This window comes from Stigmatopora argus, chromosome 20, assembly GCF_051989625.1.
Source record: "Stigmatopora argus isolate UIUO_Sarg chromosome 20, RoL_Sarg_1.0, whole genome shotgun sequence".
NCBI lineage: Eukaryota > Metazoa > Chordata > Actinopteri > Syngnathiformes > Syngnathidae > Stigmatopora > Stigmatopora argus.
This window is the reverse complement of record NC_135406.1, coordinates 2,210,581-2,228,660: the sequence shown is the minus strand read 5'-3', so window position 1 is coordinate 2,228,660 and position 18,080 is coordinate 2,210,581. Positions and strand designations below refer to the sequence as shown.

General features: G+C 40.1%; 2 protein-coding genes across 7 annotated transcripts; both read left to right on the top strand.

Moving 5' to 3' along the window:
* The first annotated feature begins 426 nt into the window (after window positions 1-426).
* Window positions 427-3,162, top strand: rgp1 (GP1 homolog, RAB6A GEF complex partner 1). The gene is made up of 10 exons (XM_077589412.1): window positions 427-559; window positions 673-754; window positions 829-944; window positions 1,017-1,150; window positions 1,216-1,299; window positions 1,361-1,510; window positions 1,989-2,135; window positions 2,197-2,324; window positions 2,400-2,577; window positions 2,637-3,162. Exons 3-10 carry the CDS (start codon window positions 829-831, stop codon window positions 2,858-2,860), a joined length of 1,161 nt encoding a protein of 386 aa, XP_077445538.1. The 5' UTR covers window positions 427-559; window positions 673-754; the 3' UTR covers window positions 2,861-3,162.
* Window positions 3,163-3,492: 330 nt separating this feature from the next.
* Window positions 3,493-14,983, top strand: pik3c3 (phosphatidylinositol 3-kinase, catalytic subunit type 3). 6 transcript variants are annotated; one of them, XM_077589600.1, is made up of 11 exons: window positions 4,943-5,372; window positions 7,021-7,103; window positions 7,166-7,261; window positions 8,414-8,587; window positions 8,662-8,751; window positions 8,825-8,917; window positions 9,417-9,476; window positions 9,582-9,655; window positions 9,912-9,993; window positions 12,989-13,081; window positions 14,537-14,983. In XM_077589600.1, exons 2-4 carry the CDS (start codon window positions 7,086-7,088, stop codon window positions 8,537-8,539), a joined length of 240 nt encoding a protein of 79 aa, XP_077445726.1. In that variant the 5' UTR covers window positions 4,943-5,372; window positions 7,021-7,085; the 3' UTR covers window positions 8,540-8,587; window positions 8,662-8,751; window positions 8,825-8,917; window positions 9,417-9,476; window positions 9,582-9,655; window positions 9,912-9,993; window positions 12,989-13,081; window positions 14,537-14,983. The 6 variants fall into 6 exon arrangements, 3 of the variants coding, with proteins under 3 accessions (XP_077445726.1, XP_077445725.1, XP_077445724.1); XM_077589599.1 differs by lacking the exons at window positions 12,989-13,081; window positions 14,537-14,983 and adding an exon at window positions 11,431-11,604 and having other exon boundaries at window positions 4,943-5,334; XM_077589598.1 differs by lacking the exons at window positions 12,989-13,081; window positions 14,537-14,983 and adding an exon at window positions 11,431-11,604.
* Window positions 14,984-18,080: the final 3,097 nt, after the last annotated feature.

Genomic DNA, 18,080 nt, shown 5'->3' with positions numbered 1-18,080 from the left:
GCGGGCGCGTCGTTAATGCATATATTCACAAAGAACAAAAATGTCGCCCAGCTGCTTGGTTGGCACGCGGAGGCGGCCTTTGCGCAGCCGGCTGGTTTTTCCTGGTCCGCTTCTGTTTTGTTTTGACAAGTACACACAACTGTTTATTAATGTATTGTAGAATAATGTGAACCAAATCAACAATGGATTTCATTAATTATAATTAATAAATCCTTCTAAAGAATCACATTTCTCGAACTGTCATACCTGTTTGTTATCCATATTTTAATTTATCACCCAAAACATCTGAATAATAACTAATGCCATAAAACAATGTGACAATTCCATGTAATTTTGGAACGGTAACCACATTTCCCAGCTTCCCCGATTGTGACGTTTTGCCCCACAAAAGATGGCGGCGGCGGCGATAGGATGATCAGCCCCCGGAAACAGGATATAGGTAAGTGACGTCATATTGGAAAAAAGATGGCCGAACCCTAAAAGTAGCGTTATTTCACCAACCATGTTGTTTTTTCCTCTATTGTAATACTTTTGGACCATCTACACGTTGCAGCGTGGGGTAAGTTCTTTTTTAAAAAGTAGCGGCGTGCATTGTATGTATTGTTATGGTTTACGCAGGTTTCTCTCGCTTCATTTGGTGTCGTGGCTTTCGCGAATGTGTTTTGTTTACAGACTGTTAGCAAAGAAGCTAACGATGCGGGATCGGGATGAACATTGTGTCGGCTTAAATTGAGAAGGGACGCCGATTTCCAAGGTTTGTACTCGTGGAATTTCTGCGTACGTGTTTGCTCCTTTTTTATCATCCGTGTGGATTGGTTTTACGTGCAGATGATCGAGGTGGTGGCTTCCATTGCCCGAGGACCCGTGTTTCTGGCCGGCGAGCTGATGGAATGCCTGGTCACTTTCCGAAATCCGATGTCGCATCTCTCCACATCGGCCACCAGGTATTTAGGAATGCAAGTATGCTTAAGAAAACGTCGTGCTACAACCTTGGTTTTCGTCCCACTTTGTCTCAGTGAGATGTTGGCGTGGGCCAGCGCCCAGATCCACTGTCAGTTCCACGCCAGCGAGAGCAAAGTGAATCTACCGAGCCGGGTCAACAAGCAGGACGTCCAGGCGGGCAGCGACACGGTCCTCATCCCCAACCGAGGTAGGCCGGTCGACACGTCGACGCCCATCTCGATCGTCGAGGCTAACGCGCTGCGTCTTCACCAGGCGAGCGAGGCCAATGCGTTCTGGACACGCCGCCCAAAATTCTCTTCTGCGATCTGCGCCTGGATCCCGGAGAGAGTAAAACCTGTACGTGGCTCACCCTGGTGGGTCTTTCCAGACCCCACGTTTTTTCCGTCCCGCCCCGCAGATTCGTACAGCGAGTCAGTGCCGGCGGACGGTCCTCCCAGTTTCCGCGGCCAGTCCGTCAAGTATGTCTACAAGCTGACCATTGGCTGTCAGAGGGTCAACTCTCCCATCAAGCTCCTCAGAGTTCCTTTTCGAGTTTTGGTTCTGCAGGGTAAGCCCACCTGGAGGAAAACGGTAGCGGTTGTTTGGTGGCCGGTCTTTTGGTCGCCTGGACTCAAACAACGGGCGACCAAAAGTCCGGCGACAAAACAAGGTAAAACAAGACGGTCTACGCATCAATAAAAGGCAACAATGGCCATGAGCAGTTTCACTTAGCCGACGTGTGAGTGTAGAAGAGTTTGTATGTACATGCGCTGTCCCTTTAAGAAGCGACGTCAGTTCAGTCAGGGTCTTAACAAGTTCTCCAACAAAAAACAATAAAAGGATGGGAAATTAGGAGCTTTTCTTTAGCCTAATAATTAATAGGGCATTAAGTATGACTAAATAATAATTAGCAGTTTGTATTTAGGGAATTTGAGCAACGATTTAAATGGTAATTATCAATAACCTTCTTGGCGACCAAAAGACCGGCGACCAAACGACCGAGTACCGTTCCTAATCCACCCGGTCTACGTTGTCATCCCGTCCAGGTACGCCGGAACCCTTCTTCCCCCAGGACGAGGAAGTCTCCCCCTCAAATCCGTTCCTGGAGGAAGAAGAAGCGAGCCGGCGGGACGCGCTGAATCTGGAGAGGGCGCTGGACATGCTCACCGTCTCCACGTCCAGACGCTGTCCCCGTAAGTTCTCGCCCTTCGCCGCAAACGACCGACCTGGATGTCTAAACGGGAAATCCTCCAGACGTGTACAACATCACCAACGTGCGGGGGAAAGTGGCAAAGTTCTGCATTTTCAAGACGCTCTACAGACTCGGGGAAGATATCGTCGGCACGTTCAATTTTTCCGACGGCGACATTCCCTGCCTGCAGGTACTTTTCAGAACTCGCGTGTGCAGTCGCCGCCCCAAAATGGCCACCCGCGCGTACGGTCTTTGTCGTCGGCAGTATTCCGTGAGCCTCCAGAGCGAAGAGGAGATTGCGCGGGAGTACCGGCGGCGTCCCGGCCAGCCTCCCGCCGTGACGGGACACGGACGTCAAATGGAATCGTGCCTGCACACCGCGTCCAGTCACTTCTCCATCCCGGTTCCCCTCAACGTCACGCCGGGATTCGGGACGGACGTGGGTGAGTCCGCCGTCGTGTCATGTCAGCGGCTCTGTTTCTGACGAGATGTCTTGTTGCAGCGACCTTGCGCTGGCGCCTGCACTTTGAATTCGTCACCGCCCGGGAGCCCGCCGAGCCCCCCGTGGTGCTTCAGGACGAGTCCAAGGCGACGGTGTGGTCCGGTGCCGAGACCGTGGAAGTGGACACCTTCAGCTGGGACCTGGCCATCAAGATCCTGCCCACCAACCCGGCTTTGGCGTCTTACGAGTCGCAGTTCACGGGGAGCAACAGGATCCAGATTTGATCAGGACTGACGCACCTCCACACTTGATTAAAAATCATTAGAAACAAAAATTCGTTTGCACACTATTCCCGATAAGCATGTTATATCTCCTATTTGTTAGGAGGGCTTCCCTGACATGCATTTTATTAAAAAAAAAGTTTTGTATTGTGATTGCATTTATACAAATGTAAGATGTATTATTTAGAAGCAAGGAGACAGTGTGCTGTAGAAACAAATATGTTTTGAATGGAAATATGTTGCTTGTAGGCATTAAAATGTGTTAAGTTTTCCATGTGTAGTATTAAACCTAATAGACTCTGAAATAGTGGTGTTTATGTTTCCTTTCGGTGTAGTCAATGTGTTGAAGGTATTTTGTTTGCCTTGTGAGTTAGCAAATGGTTAGAAAAAGTTTCAAATGGATTTCCGTTGATTATTATGTTCTAGATAGGAAATGGCTCTGATGCAATATGGCCGACAAGTGGCGACATACCATCTGACCTGGTCTGGTCAAGGTGGATTGGTTGGATTGCTTGACCTTCAGGGAGATCAAGATGATCAATGAGGTGAGTTTTGGACATGGTGTGATTGTGGTGATGATTGTGCTAAGTGTTTGGTTTTTTTGCAGGGTGAGAAAGAAGCGGACCTCCAATTTCATGTATTCGATGGTGGAATTTCCTGGAGTCAAATCCCACGATAAGGAGTACTGCGTCGTCTACTACGAAAAGGTAAAGAAGTGACCGGTATGTACTTGTTGGAGTAATAGTTAGGTTCCTGGGATAGATATTGATTGAAATCAGATGAGTAAATTCAGTGTATAATTTGGAAGGCGGAAGAAGAAATACAGTAATCCCTCGATTATCGCGGTTAATTTAGATTAGATGTGGCTGTGATAAAGAAAAACCTGTGTAGTAGGGTCACCCCAATTAGAAAAGAAAAAAGAAAAACAAAAGTACCAATAATAAAAGCCAAACAAATTGTTATATGTTTTTGTTATTTGATTTCAGTGCTGAGTCCTAGTAGCAAGTTGAGGAGAGGGGAGTGGCTTCATCTAGTGAGTATAAGTGTGGTGATTCACATAAATTTGAAGTTGCCAAACTAAAATGAAATGAACCACCAAAAATTTCCACCAGAAAAAAATGTGATGTAAGTTGAAGTAGTGATATTTGAGGGATTACTGTAGTGTATAATGTCTGGTCCCAAGTCTACCTGTTGAATTTGAGTGTACTCTGATTTGACCTGACAGGGTCATGTGATGTGAACATTTGGCATTTTGACTGGCTGTGGATGCATGACCCGAATTTGAATGGGTATTTCATAAAAGCTAGGGGTCAGGGACAGTGTGGAGAGGCAAAAAGTTTTTGACCGCATACTTTACGGACCAGTTAGTGTTATAGTCTGTGTTAGTGTTGATGTTATAGTGTTAGTCTTAGAGTGACAGTGTTGGTGTTGATGTTAATCTTATAGTACCTCCTCCTACTTTGCCCCTCCTCCTCTGGAACTCCGTTGATTATTATGTTTTAGATAGGAAACGGCCCCGATGCAATATGGCCGACAAGTGGCGACGTGACCTCTGACCGGGTCTGCGTAAGAGCACACCAGTGCATCTACTCCTAATTCCCACCCACTTACCTATGTACTAGCTTGACAGACATTTTGATCGAGCCACGAGTGAATCGATCGTGTGGTGTACGGCACGGCGTGCGGAACGGCTTCGGTAGTGGACTACTTTAGGCTGACACAAGCTAATGTAGCATTTGGCGTTATGTGTTAGCCGCGCGCAAAAATTTCCCGGACCAACAGGATTGCAAGTGACAGATCGGCTTTTAATATGATGACTGCAGGAGTTGATCGCGACTGATCGTCGACCCACAACATCGGATGTCTGCAAAAGAAAGCCTCTTTAGCTTCATCGAGACGCCGGAGCATCTTGACAGACACAACTCGAGGTAGCATCGCTAGCGGGCTCGGATGTGGCGTTTTCCCGTCGAGTAATTGTCTTCATCACGGCTGACAATGGACACGGATAAATTCAACTACGTCTACAGTTGCTACTTGGACGTCAATGTTCATCCTAAGATGTAAGTATTGTTTCGAAACTACTCATTCCGATCTTGTGATTAGACGCTGCGTCAATCGGATGACCTGTCATAATCCATTGGCAATAATGAATTCCGCTAGGCGTCCAGTTCGATTTGATTTGGAAGGGCAAATGCATCCCAAACGGATCAGATGTCTTTCTAGTTGAAAAGAATTGTACGTCTGCGTCATTGTCATTAGCCGAAATGCTATTTGTTTGGAAGGAATGCATTGTCAAGGCGTGCAAATGTGTTTTGCTATGAATCAGAGGCAGTTTGGAAGGCAAGCGAGAGCAGAAGAGTTACAAAGGGCTCTTGGAAGACCCCATGCTTCGATTCTCCGGTCTCTACCAAGAGGATTGCTCCGATTTGTACGTCACCTGCCAGGTGTTCGCCGAAGGGAAGCCCCTGGCTTTGCCGGTGCGCACCTCCTACAAGGCCTTTAGCACGCGTTGGAAGTAAGTGCGACGATTGTTGTCATAATGTGGCTTAAGGATATATAATATATCATGAAAATATAACTAAAAGCTTTTTCCACACCTCCAAAGTGATAATGTATTTATTAATCCAATGATTTTAGGAGATAATTGGCGTTATTTTCTTTTCGATGTCGTATTTACAACGCCATATTTTCGTCCTAGAAGTTTTATTTGATTAAGACACGGAAAATAGTCATGGGATCCCCGGTTAGTTCTCGAATATATTGTTTAATAGCAAGAGAAAAGACAAATACTTTATTGTTTAGACTCCTTTTAAAGGTCCCCATCCCGCAGTCCAAAGTGGGCGTTAGTTTGGAATCTAAGTGGGTGTGGTTCGTATACCTATCTTGACCACTAGAGTGTAGTAATGAGTAGACTATGTATCTCAAGATATGGGTGTGGTAACAAATACCCTACTTTAATGGTAAAGTAAAAGAACATATGTGAATAATGTCAATTGGGCTATAGGTTGGTGAGAATATACCTAGAATATCTAACAAGATCCTATTTTTTTTTTAACACAATGGATATATTTGATGATATGGAAAATACATGTGGAAACATTGGTTGTATTTATGGATGTAGAAAATGTGGGTGGATTATTATGAATATTTAATGAGACTAATATGTGGCCATAAATTATGATTAAAAATATTTTTTTGACAAGTGGGGAATACTTTGTTCAATCTAGCATTGTAAAGTAATACTTGTGTCTTTTTGCTAGGATTTTGGGTGTTCGTTATATACACATCGGGACTATTTCCTGTGTGTAGATGTCTATTTTTGAATAGTTTCTTTCCAATTTAAAAGGAATGTTTATTGATGTGACTCTAATGTTATTGGATAGCAAGGTCAGATATTGCTTCAATTTCTAGGCTCCCGGTGACATTTGGATGTTGAATGTATTGGTTTCCTGGTTGTAATGGGATGTTAATCATGTTAGGAAGAGTGGCAGGTGCCCTTTTTTTTATTGGTGGTGTTTTTAGCTCGGTGGCCATGTTGAAAATAATATTTGAGGTATTAATGGCTTGCTTGGTTTTACTACAGTGTTTAGTGTTGGGAAGCTAATGCAATTGTTGTGACACTAGCTTTGAACCATTAGTTTTTAGATATGGCCAAATTGTAAAATATAGATTGTTTTCTGTTGATGGTGCAAATGTATTTATGAGCTGTTGGTTTGGTAAAGTCATTGATAGAGAATTAATCTTACAGTTAAAAGGCTTAAATGGAAGATTAATAATTTGGGTGTCAATCTGGAATTGTAGTTGATGTGATTGGATGTTTGTAGGTGCCCCTAATGTTGTTTTCCTCGTTAGATTTAAAGCATTATGTATTTCTTGTAAGCATCAAACAATGACAAGTGTCCAAAATAGAAGCAACATAAATATTGGTCACATGACCCCTCTTTTATGTACAGAATAGATTTGTAAGGTTCAAATTGTACAATACGGTTGCCATTATGTAAAATCAAAAAAAGAAGAAAAGGAACAAAATACATATAACTATAAACATTGGATGCAGGGACAGTTACAATGTTGATTTAGACTCAAAGACTTGAAATTCAGATAGTGTTTATGTGCTATATGTGAATCAATCTGTGCTAATTTGAGTTAATGGTCTTATGCAGGTAGCTGACCAAGGCCCATCGGCAGGGACACGTGGTCAAGGCTGGATCGCTTGACCTTCAGGGAGATGGAGATGATCAATGAGGTGAGTTTAGAATATGGTGTGGTTGTGGTGATGATTATGCTAAGTCTATGCTTTTTTTGCAGAGTGAGAAGCGCAGCACCAATATGATGTATTCGATGGTGGAATTTCCTGGAGTCAAATCCCACGATAAGGAGTACTGCGTCGTGTACTACGAAAAGGTAAAGAAGTGACGGGTATGTACTTGTTGGAGTTCTAATTTGGTTTCTGTGATGGATATTGTTTGAAATCAGATGAGTCAATTTAGTGTATAATTTGGAAGTTGGAAGAAGAAATACAGTAATCCCTCTATTATCGTGGCTAATGTTAGCTTTAGCCTAACGGTAGAAATGAGATGTTTAGCCAACAGTTACTGCTTTGTGCGAAACGACATGAATTTATGCTCGTTATTCGTTTTCCAAACGGTAAGAAAGTTGTCAAAATCAGTATAACTAGTGCTGCTTCCCCCCCCATGCTAAAAAAGGTCATTTCAACATAGTAGGAGTTACATTGTGTAAATAATAATTGATCTTTGAAATATATTAAGTAGAAAAAAACTAATTTTGCCCGTAGTTACAAAAAGAAATGAAACAAAACTTACGCTCCCACCCCATTTTGTATATTCTAGATCTAATGTCAATTTCTACTGTTATTTGAGATTCAATGTGAAGATAATTGCATTTGAGGGCCCTTTGTAAAAACGATTCCTCTTTTTAAATTTATTATTGATCTTAACAAAAGTACATTTACTCCCAAACTGCCTGTTTTCAAATTTGGCAACTAGCTGATTTCAAATCTGACAGTTTACAACCTAAAATGTCCCACATAAAAGAAAATTAGTGAAATCGGGATATCGTAATTGGAAAAGAAAAATTTCTATGAAGTGTCACATTTGTATGAAGTTGCCAAACCAAATTGAAAGAACCACCCAAAAGTTTTCCTGATAACAACATAATGTAGTGAAGCTGTGAAAGTAGAAGTTGTGATATTTGAGGAATTACTGTAGTGTATAATGTATGGTCCTAAGTTTCACTTTTACTGAATTTGAGTGTAATCTGATTGGACCTGACAGGGTCATGTGATGTGTCCACTTGGCTTTTTGACTGGCTGTGGTGCCATGACCCCAAATTGAATGGGCCATTCACAAACACGTTAGCTTAAATGTGTCAAGACAAACTGTAGTATAAAGTCAGGTGGTTCTTCACGCTTCTGTGAAATTAAATGTTTGTTTCAATCCAAATCTGAGTATCGAGAGATAATCCCTTCTGCCGGTCTGAAAATTATCCTGTACTTATCCGTAATGACTTGGCTCATTCGCTTCCCATACTGAACAGGAGTCCGCGTCAAACCGAGTCCGGCGTAGATGGCGAGTAGAGGAATCTGAAAATTCCAGAGACGCATGGGTCAAATCTTTAAGGCCTCGCTGGCAGTTAGCGGGACGTCGCCCGTCGGCATCTTGAAGGTGGTGGTCTTTCCGGTGCCGTTGATTCCCAGCAGGCCGAAACACAGTAAGAGATCATTTTTGCAAAAGTGGCTTTTTGTGAAATGGGGGTTGTGAATTAATTGTTGTTTCCATTCACAGGGAAAGATGTTCAATCCATTTGTGAGCTCTGGAGGAGAAAGAAGTTAAAGTGGAAGTGGGTGTGGTCAGAGCAGTGCTGATGCTGAAATAGTGAGTTCTTCAATCATAATCATGTAATGTCCAAACCAAATAACTTCTAACTGCTATGGTGACTGTCTTTCAGAACTGGATCTTTTGTAGACATGGGATCCTTTTTTCCTGGTTTCTAACTAGCATTTGGTGGCTGCGTGTTTCGTCAGATAAAGTCACAGCAAAGGTAAGAAAATCACTTCTTTTCAATAGTAATATTAGCAAATGTATAATTAGACTTGAAACTGGGCTTTTCAAATTATTACGCTTGATTATGGTGTGTGTGTTGGTTAGATGTAATCATTGGGTGCGTCAAAGTAGTTTCTCTTCCAAGTAATTGGGATGACCTTGGATGGGAATTTTTGAATATGGTGAGCTAACTGTAAGTGATAATCAAGTGATAATTTTGCTCCCTCCAAAAGGAAACATTGCTTTAGTTTTAAAGTGGTGTAATTTGAATGTGGGTAGAAACGAGTGCCCCGAGAAAACCCATGTAGAAGTGGGTAGTCTTTGCATGTATTTTTAATGTGGTTTGAAATTGGAGTACCTGGAGTAAACACACGCAGGGATGGGGCAAACATGCGTATTCCATACAAGTGGAGACACCTAGTTTTGAACCCAGGTCGTCAAATCTCCGCTGGTCTTTGATGTCAATGTGTAATAATCTATGTTCTCCTCTTACCTAGGCATGCATGACAAGTTCCTTGTAGATGTTCTCCACGATCTTCAGACAACACGCTGTCAATGTAAGTCTAATAATTTCCTGACAATCCCCACATGACTAGAACCTAGCTGTATTTGTATCTGAAGTGTGTCCCAAAAGTGTAGAAAGTATGTATGTATGTTTCTAGAATCTGAATCTCAGCGTCGACGGGGCTCGGACGTCGAGTGCCGTTTGCGGTGTTTAAGAGTGGCATTGGTGGTGGTGAGTTTAGTCATTAAAAGTAAATGTATGTATTAACATAATACAAACCAGTGGATGAAGCTTCGGTAATCAAAATCATAAATAGCATTTACCTTCACCCAGGTGTCAAGTGCTACAGTTAACATGATACCTATCCATACACTGCTTTGTTAAGTACACTGGAAATCTGGAGACATCCCACACATTCTGATAGGGTGGGTTGGAGGTAGGGTAATGGTTGCTAGTACAATAATGAAATGTTCTTATGTTGTCGTAGGCCAAGTAGTTTGATGGTGTCGTTTCCCGGAGCAAGAATCGTCGCATCTGGATGTGGTGCCACTCAGCGTCCTGTTGTCAAAGTATGTACATTATTATGATTGAGTCTAAATGGCGTAGTATTCAACCCTAAAATTTCAGATTTGAGTAATTGGTATCAAGTAGGCAACTCTTCTTAAAAAAGACTAAAGTGTACTGAGGTGATATTGTCTTCAAATAAGGATTAAGTGTAGTAAGGCTTTGTTTCTTCCAAAATGACCATGTATCGTAAGGTTTTTGTCTTAAAAAAACGACTAAGTCTATAGTAAGGCTTGTTTTCCTAAGAAATGATGGTGTGTGTGTACAAGGTCATTGTATTAAGAGAAAGAGCCTTTCTATATGTGGTCATTTGTAAGAGCAAAGTCAGTACGATATGTGGTCATTTATTTATAGGCAAAAGCCTTACTCTACGTGGTCGTTATGTTTATGGAAAAAATCTGTACTCGATAGTTTATATTAACAAATCGATTAAGTATGGTAAGAATGTCCTCTTCCAAATGGACAAATGCTTAATAAAAAAAAGTGACCATGTGTAGTATGGCTTTTGTCTTAAAAATTGACAATGTATACATTTGAGTTGTATGAAGACAAAGAGCCATTCTATACATGGTGACTCTTTCAAAGATAGGCTTTTAAGTAAATGATCATTTAGAAAGGAAAATGCTTTACTATAGTTGCTCTTTGTTTTTAAGAGAGCACTAAGTATCGATTGTAACCCCAAAATTAGCAACCATCTCTCGTCTTAAAAATTGTCAATGTATAGTATGGTTTTTTTTGCTTAAATAGACCATGTATAGCAAGGGTTTTTTTTTTGCTTACAGATGACCATGTAAGGCTGTCACTGTAGAAAAAAAAAAAGAATAAGTGCAGTGAGGCTATTAGTTCTAAAAATGATTATGTATAATAAGGCTTGTTATCTTAGGAAAATGACCATGTTGACACAGATGTACACTTGGTCATGTAGAAAGCAATAGAAGGCAAAAAGCCTTGCTATACATAGTTATTCTGTAAGAAAAGTAAAGACTTACCACACTTAGTCTTTTTTTCCTAAATGGTGATAGACTTACTATCGGTCATCGGTAAGTAAAAGAATTGCCTTGCTATACATGGTCATTTTTAAGAGAAAACAACCGTACTATACTTGTTCTTTATATATTTTTTAGAAGGAGTTCAATCAGCATTTGATTTGCTAAAGTACAAAGTGTAGTAAGGTCATTTGTTTAAATGTCCATGTATTGTCAGTGTTTTTTGCATGAACCAAATAAGTATAGTAATATATGTATTTAAAAGAAATGAGCATGTCAATTAAGGTTCTCACTACTAATGTGTTGATATCATCATTATTAGTAATCCAGTGTCGATGTTAATTCGGAAACATCAAAATAGTGGTGAAGTGTTTATAAATCTAAATAGCAATGGTAAGTAAATGTGATCAATACAGTCTGTTGATGTGATAATGAAATGTTCTTATGTTGTTGTAGGTCAAGCAGTCAGATGTTGCGCCGAAGGAGCTGTTTCCCGGAGCAAGAATTGTCGCATCTGTATGTCGTTCCACTCAGCGTCCTGGTGGCAAAGTATGTACATTATTCTTACTGATGTAGGCGTAGTATTCAATTCTAAAATTTCAGATTGGAGTAATTGGTATCAAGTTGGCAACTTTTCTTAAAAAAGACCAAAGTGTAGTGAGGTGATATTGTCTTCAAATAATGATGAAGTGTAGTAAGGCTTTGATTCTTCCACAACGACCATGTATAGTAAGGTTTTAGTGTTCAAAAATGAGTAAGTCTATAGTTACGCTTGTTTCCTAAGAAATGCTGAAGTGTCAATGTGTGTATACAAGGTCATTGTATGAACAAAAATAGCCTTTCTATACATGGTCATTTGTAAGAGAAAAGTCAGTATGATCTGTGGTTATTAATTTATAGACCAAAGCCTTACTATACGTGGTCGTTTTGTTTATGGAAAAAAGTAGTACTAGGTAGTTTATGTTAAAACATTGATTAAGTATGGTAAGAATGTTCTTTTACAAATGGACTATGTATACAAAGGCTTTGTTAAAAAAAGTGACCATGTGTAGTATGGCTTTTGTGTAAAAAAACGACTATGTATCCATTGTAGTTGTATGAAAACAAAAAGCCATTCTATACATGGTGAGTGTGTTAAACGCAGCCTTTTTATACAAGATCATTTTTAATGAAAATGTTTTACTATAGTTGCGGTTTGTTTTTAAGAGAGAGCACTAAGTATCTATTGTAACCCCAAAATTAGGAACCATAGCAAGTCATTAGTCGGAAAAAGAGTCTACGTATAGTAAGGTTGTATTTTCTTAAAGAAATGACCATGTATGGCAAGAGTATTTGTTTTTGCTTACAGATGAGCATGTATAGTAAGTGTATCACCGTTTAAGAAAAAGACTAAGTGCAGTAAGGCAATTTTAGTTATCAAAATGACTATGTATAATGATGCTTGTTGTCTTAGGAAAATGGCCGTGTATACACAGATGTACACTTGGTCATTTTGAAAGCAAAAAGTGTTGCTATACACAGTTATTATTTAAGGTAAAGAAAGCCTTACCACACTTAGTCTATTTTTCTGAAATGGTGATAGACATTCTTGTACTATACATGGTCATTTGTAAGCCAAAAAAAGCCAGCTATACATGTTGTATTTTGAGAAAGAAAAACCTTACTATGCTTGTTCTTTATATATTTTTTAGAAGAAAGAAGAGTTCAATCCGCCTTTTTGTTCCTAAAGTACCAAGTATAGTAAGGTATGTGATTTAAATGTATACTCAGTCTTTCTTGCATACCCCAAATAAGTATAGTAAGATTAGTTTATTTTAAAGAAATGACCATGTCAAGTAAGGTTCTCACTGCTACTGTTTAGATATCCCCATTAGTATTAGTAACACAGCGTAGTGGTTTATTTGGAAACATCAAAATAGTGGTAAAGTCTTTTTCAATCGAAATAGCAATTGTAAGTATATGTGATCATTGCAGTTTGTTGATGTGATAATGAAATGTTCTTCTCTTGTTGTAGGTCAAGCAGTCAGATGGTGCGCCGAAGCAGCCGTTTCCTGAAGCAAGAATCATCGCATTGGGATGTCGTTCCACTCAGCGTCCTGTTGTCAAAGTACGTACATAATTTGTATTGATGTAGGTGTAGTATTCAATTCTAAAATGTCAGAATGTAGTAGATTGGTAACGAGTAGGCAACGTTTCTTCCAAACAACTGGTGTATTGAGGTGTTTTTGTCTTCAAATAATGACCAAGTGTAGTAAGGCTTTGTTTCTTCCAAAACGACCATGTATAGTGAGGTTTGTTTTCTTAAGAAATGATTAAGTGTCTAACAAGATCATTGTATTAAGAAAAAGAGCCTTGCTATACATGGTCATTTGTAAGCAAACTCTGAAGCCTTACTTATCTATGGTCATGATTTGTAAAGAAAAAATGCTTACTAGATAATTGTTAAAATACAAAATGGACTAAGCATAGAGTAAGCAATTAGTGCTAAAAAATTGACTGTATACAAAGGCTTTCTTTAAAATGAAGTGACCATGTGTAGTAAGGCATTTGTCTTAACAAAGTGACTATTGATACATGTGTGTACTTGTTAGTTTTATGAAGGGAAAAAAGTCATTGTATACATGGTCACTTATTTAAAGAAAGCCTTTTTACCCGTGATAATGTTTAAAGAAAAGAAGTATTATCCTAGTTTCCCTTTTTTTAAGAGAGAGCACTAAAGTATGTATTGTAACTCCAAAATGAGCAACCCTAGCCAAGTCTTTAGTCTTAAAAATTGTCCATGTATAGTAAGGTAGTATTTTCTTAAAATAGACCCTGTACAGTAAGGCTTTTCTTTGTTAAAACATTGAGCATTTATAGCAAGGCGTAATTTATTTTATTGACCGATGCCCATGTATAGTACAAGAATGTCTATCACCATTTAGGAAAAAAAAGACTAAGTGTGGTAAGGCGTTTTTTCCCTTAAACAATAACTGTGTATAGCAAGGCTTGTTCTCTTGTGAAAATGACCATGTATAAACAGATGTACATTTGGTCATTTTGAAAGCCAAAAAGCCTTGCTATACATAGTGATTGTTTAAGAAAAAGAAGTCTTACTACACGTAGTCTTTTTTTCCTAAATGGTGATAGACATTCTTGTACTATACATGGGCATCGGTCAATAAAATAAATTACGCCTTGCTATATATGCTCAATGTTTTAACAAAGAAAAGCCTTACTGTACAGGGTCATTTGTTAAGAAAAAACAACCGTACTATACTTGGTCTTCATGTATAGTTTTGGAAAGAGTTCAATTAGCATTATTTCCTAAAGTGCAAAGTCTATTGTTTCCCCAAAAGTCCATGTAGACTAATCCATATATTTTCTCTTTAAACTATAAGTATGGTAAGAGTGTCTTGAAAAGAATTGACCCCCATTGTTAGTAACACTGTGTAGATATCTATTTGGAAACATCGAAATAGTGGTAAAGTCTTTTTCATTCTAAATAGCAAATATGTATGTGTGAGCAATACTGATTGTTGATGTGATTCTAATGAAATGGAATTTTTTTTTGTGTTTACAGGTCAAGAAGGAGAGCCCAAGTATGAGCAGTGAGTGGACAAACTGCAAGAGTCAGATGGCCTAGTGGTTAAACTGAGTGTGTCCTCACCCAGAGAGAGAGGGTTCGAGTCCTGAGGCAAGCTTTAATTATGTTCAGGTGTTAATGGTTGATCACTTCAATAAATAAATGAAAAATAGAAGTGACAAGCAGACTTTGGTCTTTTGTTTTAGATGAATTTCAATGATGTTTATTTGGGACAAATGTGCATTGAGGAGTGGAGTCGGCCATTGCTGTTTTAGAAAACACTTCAACATAGATGTTAAAAGTAATCGTCAGAGTAAAGAGGTTGAATTTCTCTTGAGAAAATGTGGAGATGTGCATTCTGTTTTGTATCAAAATGGTCAATTGGTTGAATATGTTGTATGACTTTCTCTGTGCTGAAATAAATAAATAGCCTTTCATTCAAATCGTCTTTGCTCCAGGCTTGTTCTTATTTTCTGAGCTCTTAGTTTTGGCAACGGTTTTGTATAGTTAACTTGAAGTAACCAAAGCACCTGTTCCACCCTGCATTCGATCTTGACACACGGGGAAATAATCCGAACAGTGAGATGTTGTTGTTAGTTCAATCCAACTTTTACTGTAATGATTTAACACACGTCCCATGCCTCAATCATTTGCTAAGACATCAATTAATTGAATACCCAGCTTCTTTAACACTTGCCATGTGGATCCAAGGATCCAACAATCGACCATTCAATCCAAACTTGTTTGTAACTACCAAAACACTGTAGCATGTCACACCCAGAATGAAGGCCAAATAGTCTTTTAGTAATCATTTCTATTCCTAAGTAGTCATTATTTCCAATAGATTTTTCTAAAGGGAAAGCATGGTGGCTTCTGTTTATTATTAACATGTTGGTTTATGGGAATTGTGAGACCCCAGTACTATGGCTGTTTGAAGTCATAAAATCCTATCATATGTCTTGGTATAGGGGTTATGTTTGTAAATGTGCAATGTGTATATACCAATAAAGATTGTATTTGCTTCCAATTTCCAGTGCTTGATTTTATCAATGTTATGTTGGGGTCCAAGGATGTATGGGTCCACCTTCAGGTATTGTGGTCACACAAATGGCTTAAGAGGCCATTTAAATAACTACTAGGGTTGAAATCTTTATACTGGGGGACAGTGGTTGGGTATGGGCAACTCATGTTGGGCATGTACAGGAAAAAATATGGCACTAAATTAGTGGTTAAGGGGATGTTGAAGACAATGCTCATTATCAATCACTTGTAGTCTACTAGGTTAATGGTGTATGGGATGGGGGTCATGTACAAATATGGGACGAATAAGGGGTTTTATGATGTTTGCCCAGCATGGTCACATGCTGATCACTTGGTTTAAATTAGGATGGTTGATCCCATGTGTGGGTAAGGAAATAATCTCCAAGGATGTATGTTACTTAGGGGGGAAAAGGGGTGGGGGATGTTCAAGATCTTCATGATTGTTGTGGTCACACAAATGCTTAAGGGACTAAGGGGGGCCCCTAGGGGTTATTGTAGGTAGCTATTGTCAGAGTGCATGGTTTTGTATCACAATTGTCAATTGTCAAGCTTTATGGGATTGTTCAAAAGGTGCATGTGCAAGTTGTGTTCACCTCCAATCCAAAGGGTTCTGGACTAAATAGGATGTATGACCCTTGAACAGCCATATTGTCTTGTAATCTATTTGGGTATGTTTTGTAAATGTGAATGTGTATACAAATAAAGATTGTATTTGATTTCTAAATGTCGAGTGCTTGGGAATAATCATGTTATTGGTGGTCAGGGAAATATCCTCCAAGGGGAAATGGACAGGGGGCATGGTGTTCAAGATATTCCATGAAGGGCTAGGGGGAAATACTGGCACCCCACTAACTTATGGGATAGTCCATGTACAGATGCACTTAAGGTGTCGTCCCAGCCTTAAAAACTAAGGATGGATGGTAGGGTGGATTCCATGATAGGGACTTGAAACATAATTCAACTTCTGGTGTTGTAAAGCACACTAGGAAGAATTTCACAAAAAGTAGTCAAGCTATTATTATTTATTTCTATTCCTCCTGCCACTTTCTCTGTTGTCGTCTTCTGTCTGCCGTCTCTCCTCTTGAATCTTGGGGGTTGGGGGTGGTGGGCGGCCTTTTGTAGGATGAAGGACAGGTTTGGAGAGGGCTCACTTTGGGTGAAGGGTGCAGTGGGGCTTACTGTGGGGTAAGCCATGAACAACCCTTACAATAAACATGGCCCACTCACATATTCCCTACCACTCCAACCATGAACAATCCTCACTACTGGTTGCTCCAAACTGGGTAGTATGATTCCCCAACACCCACTAATAACACTAACCTGTACTACACAAAACTAAGGAAAGGATCAGCCACCATGGACAGTTTGCACAAGACATTTTCCACTGCTGCACTTGTTACATATTCAATCTCACCCATTATACCCACCACTACTTTTAATCACAATTACTTTGAACCACTCATTTGCCTATACTAATTAATTTAACTACCACCAATAATCAATGGAAGCAGCACCACCACACGCAACTCAGGAAATACGGCCTCATTGAGGGATCCCTTAGCCAAAGCTAGGCTTCTCTCAATGACCATCTTTTATTGGCACCACCCAAACCAAAGCTCACCATAGCATCCCCTCCAACTATAGTGGTTTTTAGATGACTGACAGTTAAAAAGCTTGGAGCATGGACTCTATATTCTTTAGTCTGGGGGGAAAATAACACTTCCTACATCTCCACCTCACAGGCATAAAACTACACACCCCACTATTTAAGAAATACATACTCAAAGCAGTCCAATCATTGGGGATTGGATAACTTTATTCATCCCATATTCGGGAAATGTCGTTGTGACAGTAGCAAGAGGGTGAGAATGCAGACACAGCAAAATACATTTTAATAAATAGATAGGTAAGAAGAAGTAGGTCAATAAATAAATAAATACATAAATATACATAAGCGTGTTGCTGAAAATACATATACACATAGGGTGTACCATAACACATGTACACACACATACACATGCATATATACATAAGCACATATATTATACATACATGCATGCATACGGTAGGTCTTAACACAACACAGCCATTCTTTTGTTAAAGAGCCTGGATGGGACGAAGGATCTGCGGAAGCGCTCCTTCCTGCAATGAGGGGTGCCGCAGTCTTTGGGGAGGGGACTCCGTAGACTCATGCAGGGGGTGGGAGGTGCTGTCCATGATGGACATCATCCTGGTCAGCATCCTCCGCTCTCCCACTTCCTCCACAGAGTCCAAAGGACAGCCCAGAACAGAGCTGGCCCTCCTGACCAGCTTATTCAGCCTGTTCCTGTCCCTCTCCGTGCTCCCGCATCCCCAACAAACCACTGCATAAAACACTGCAGAGGCCACCACAGTGTCGTAAAAAGTCCTCAGCAATGTCCTGCACACTCCGAAGTACCGGACCGTAGACTCCTCAGTAGGTGAGGCGGCTCTGGCCCCTTTTGTACAGGGCATCTGTGTT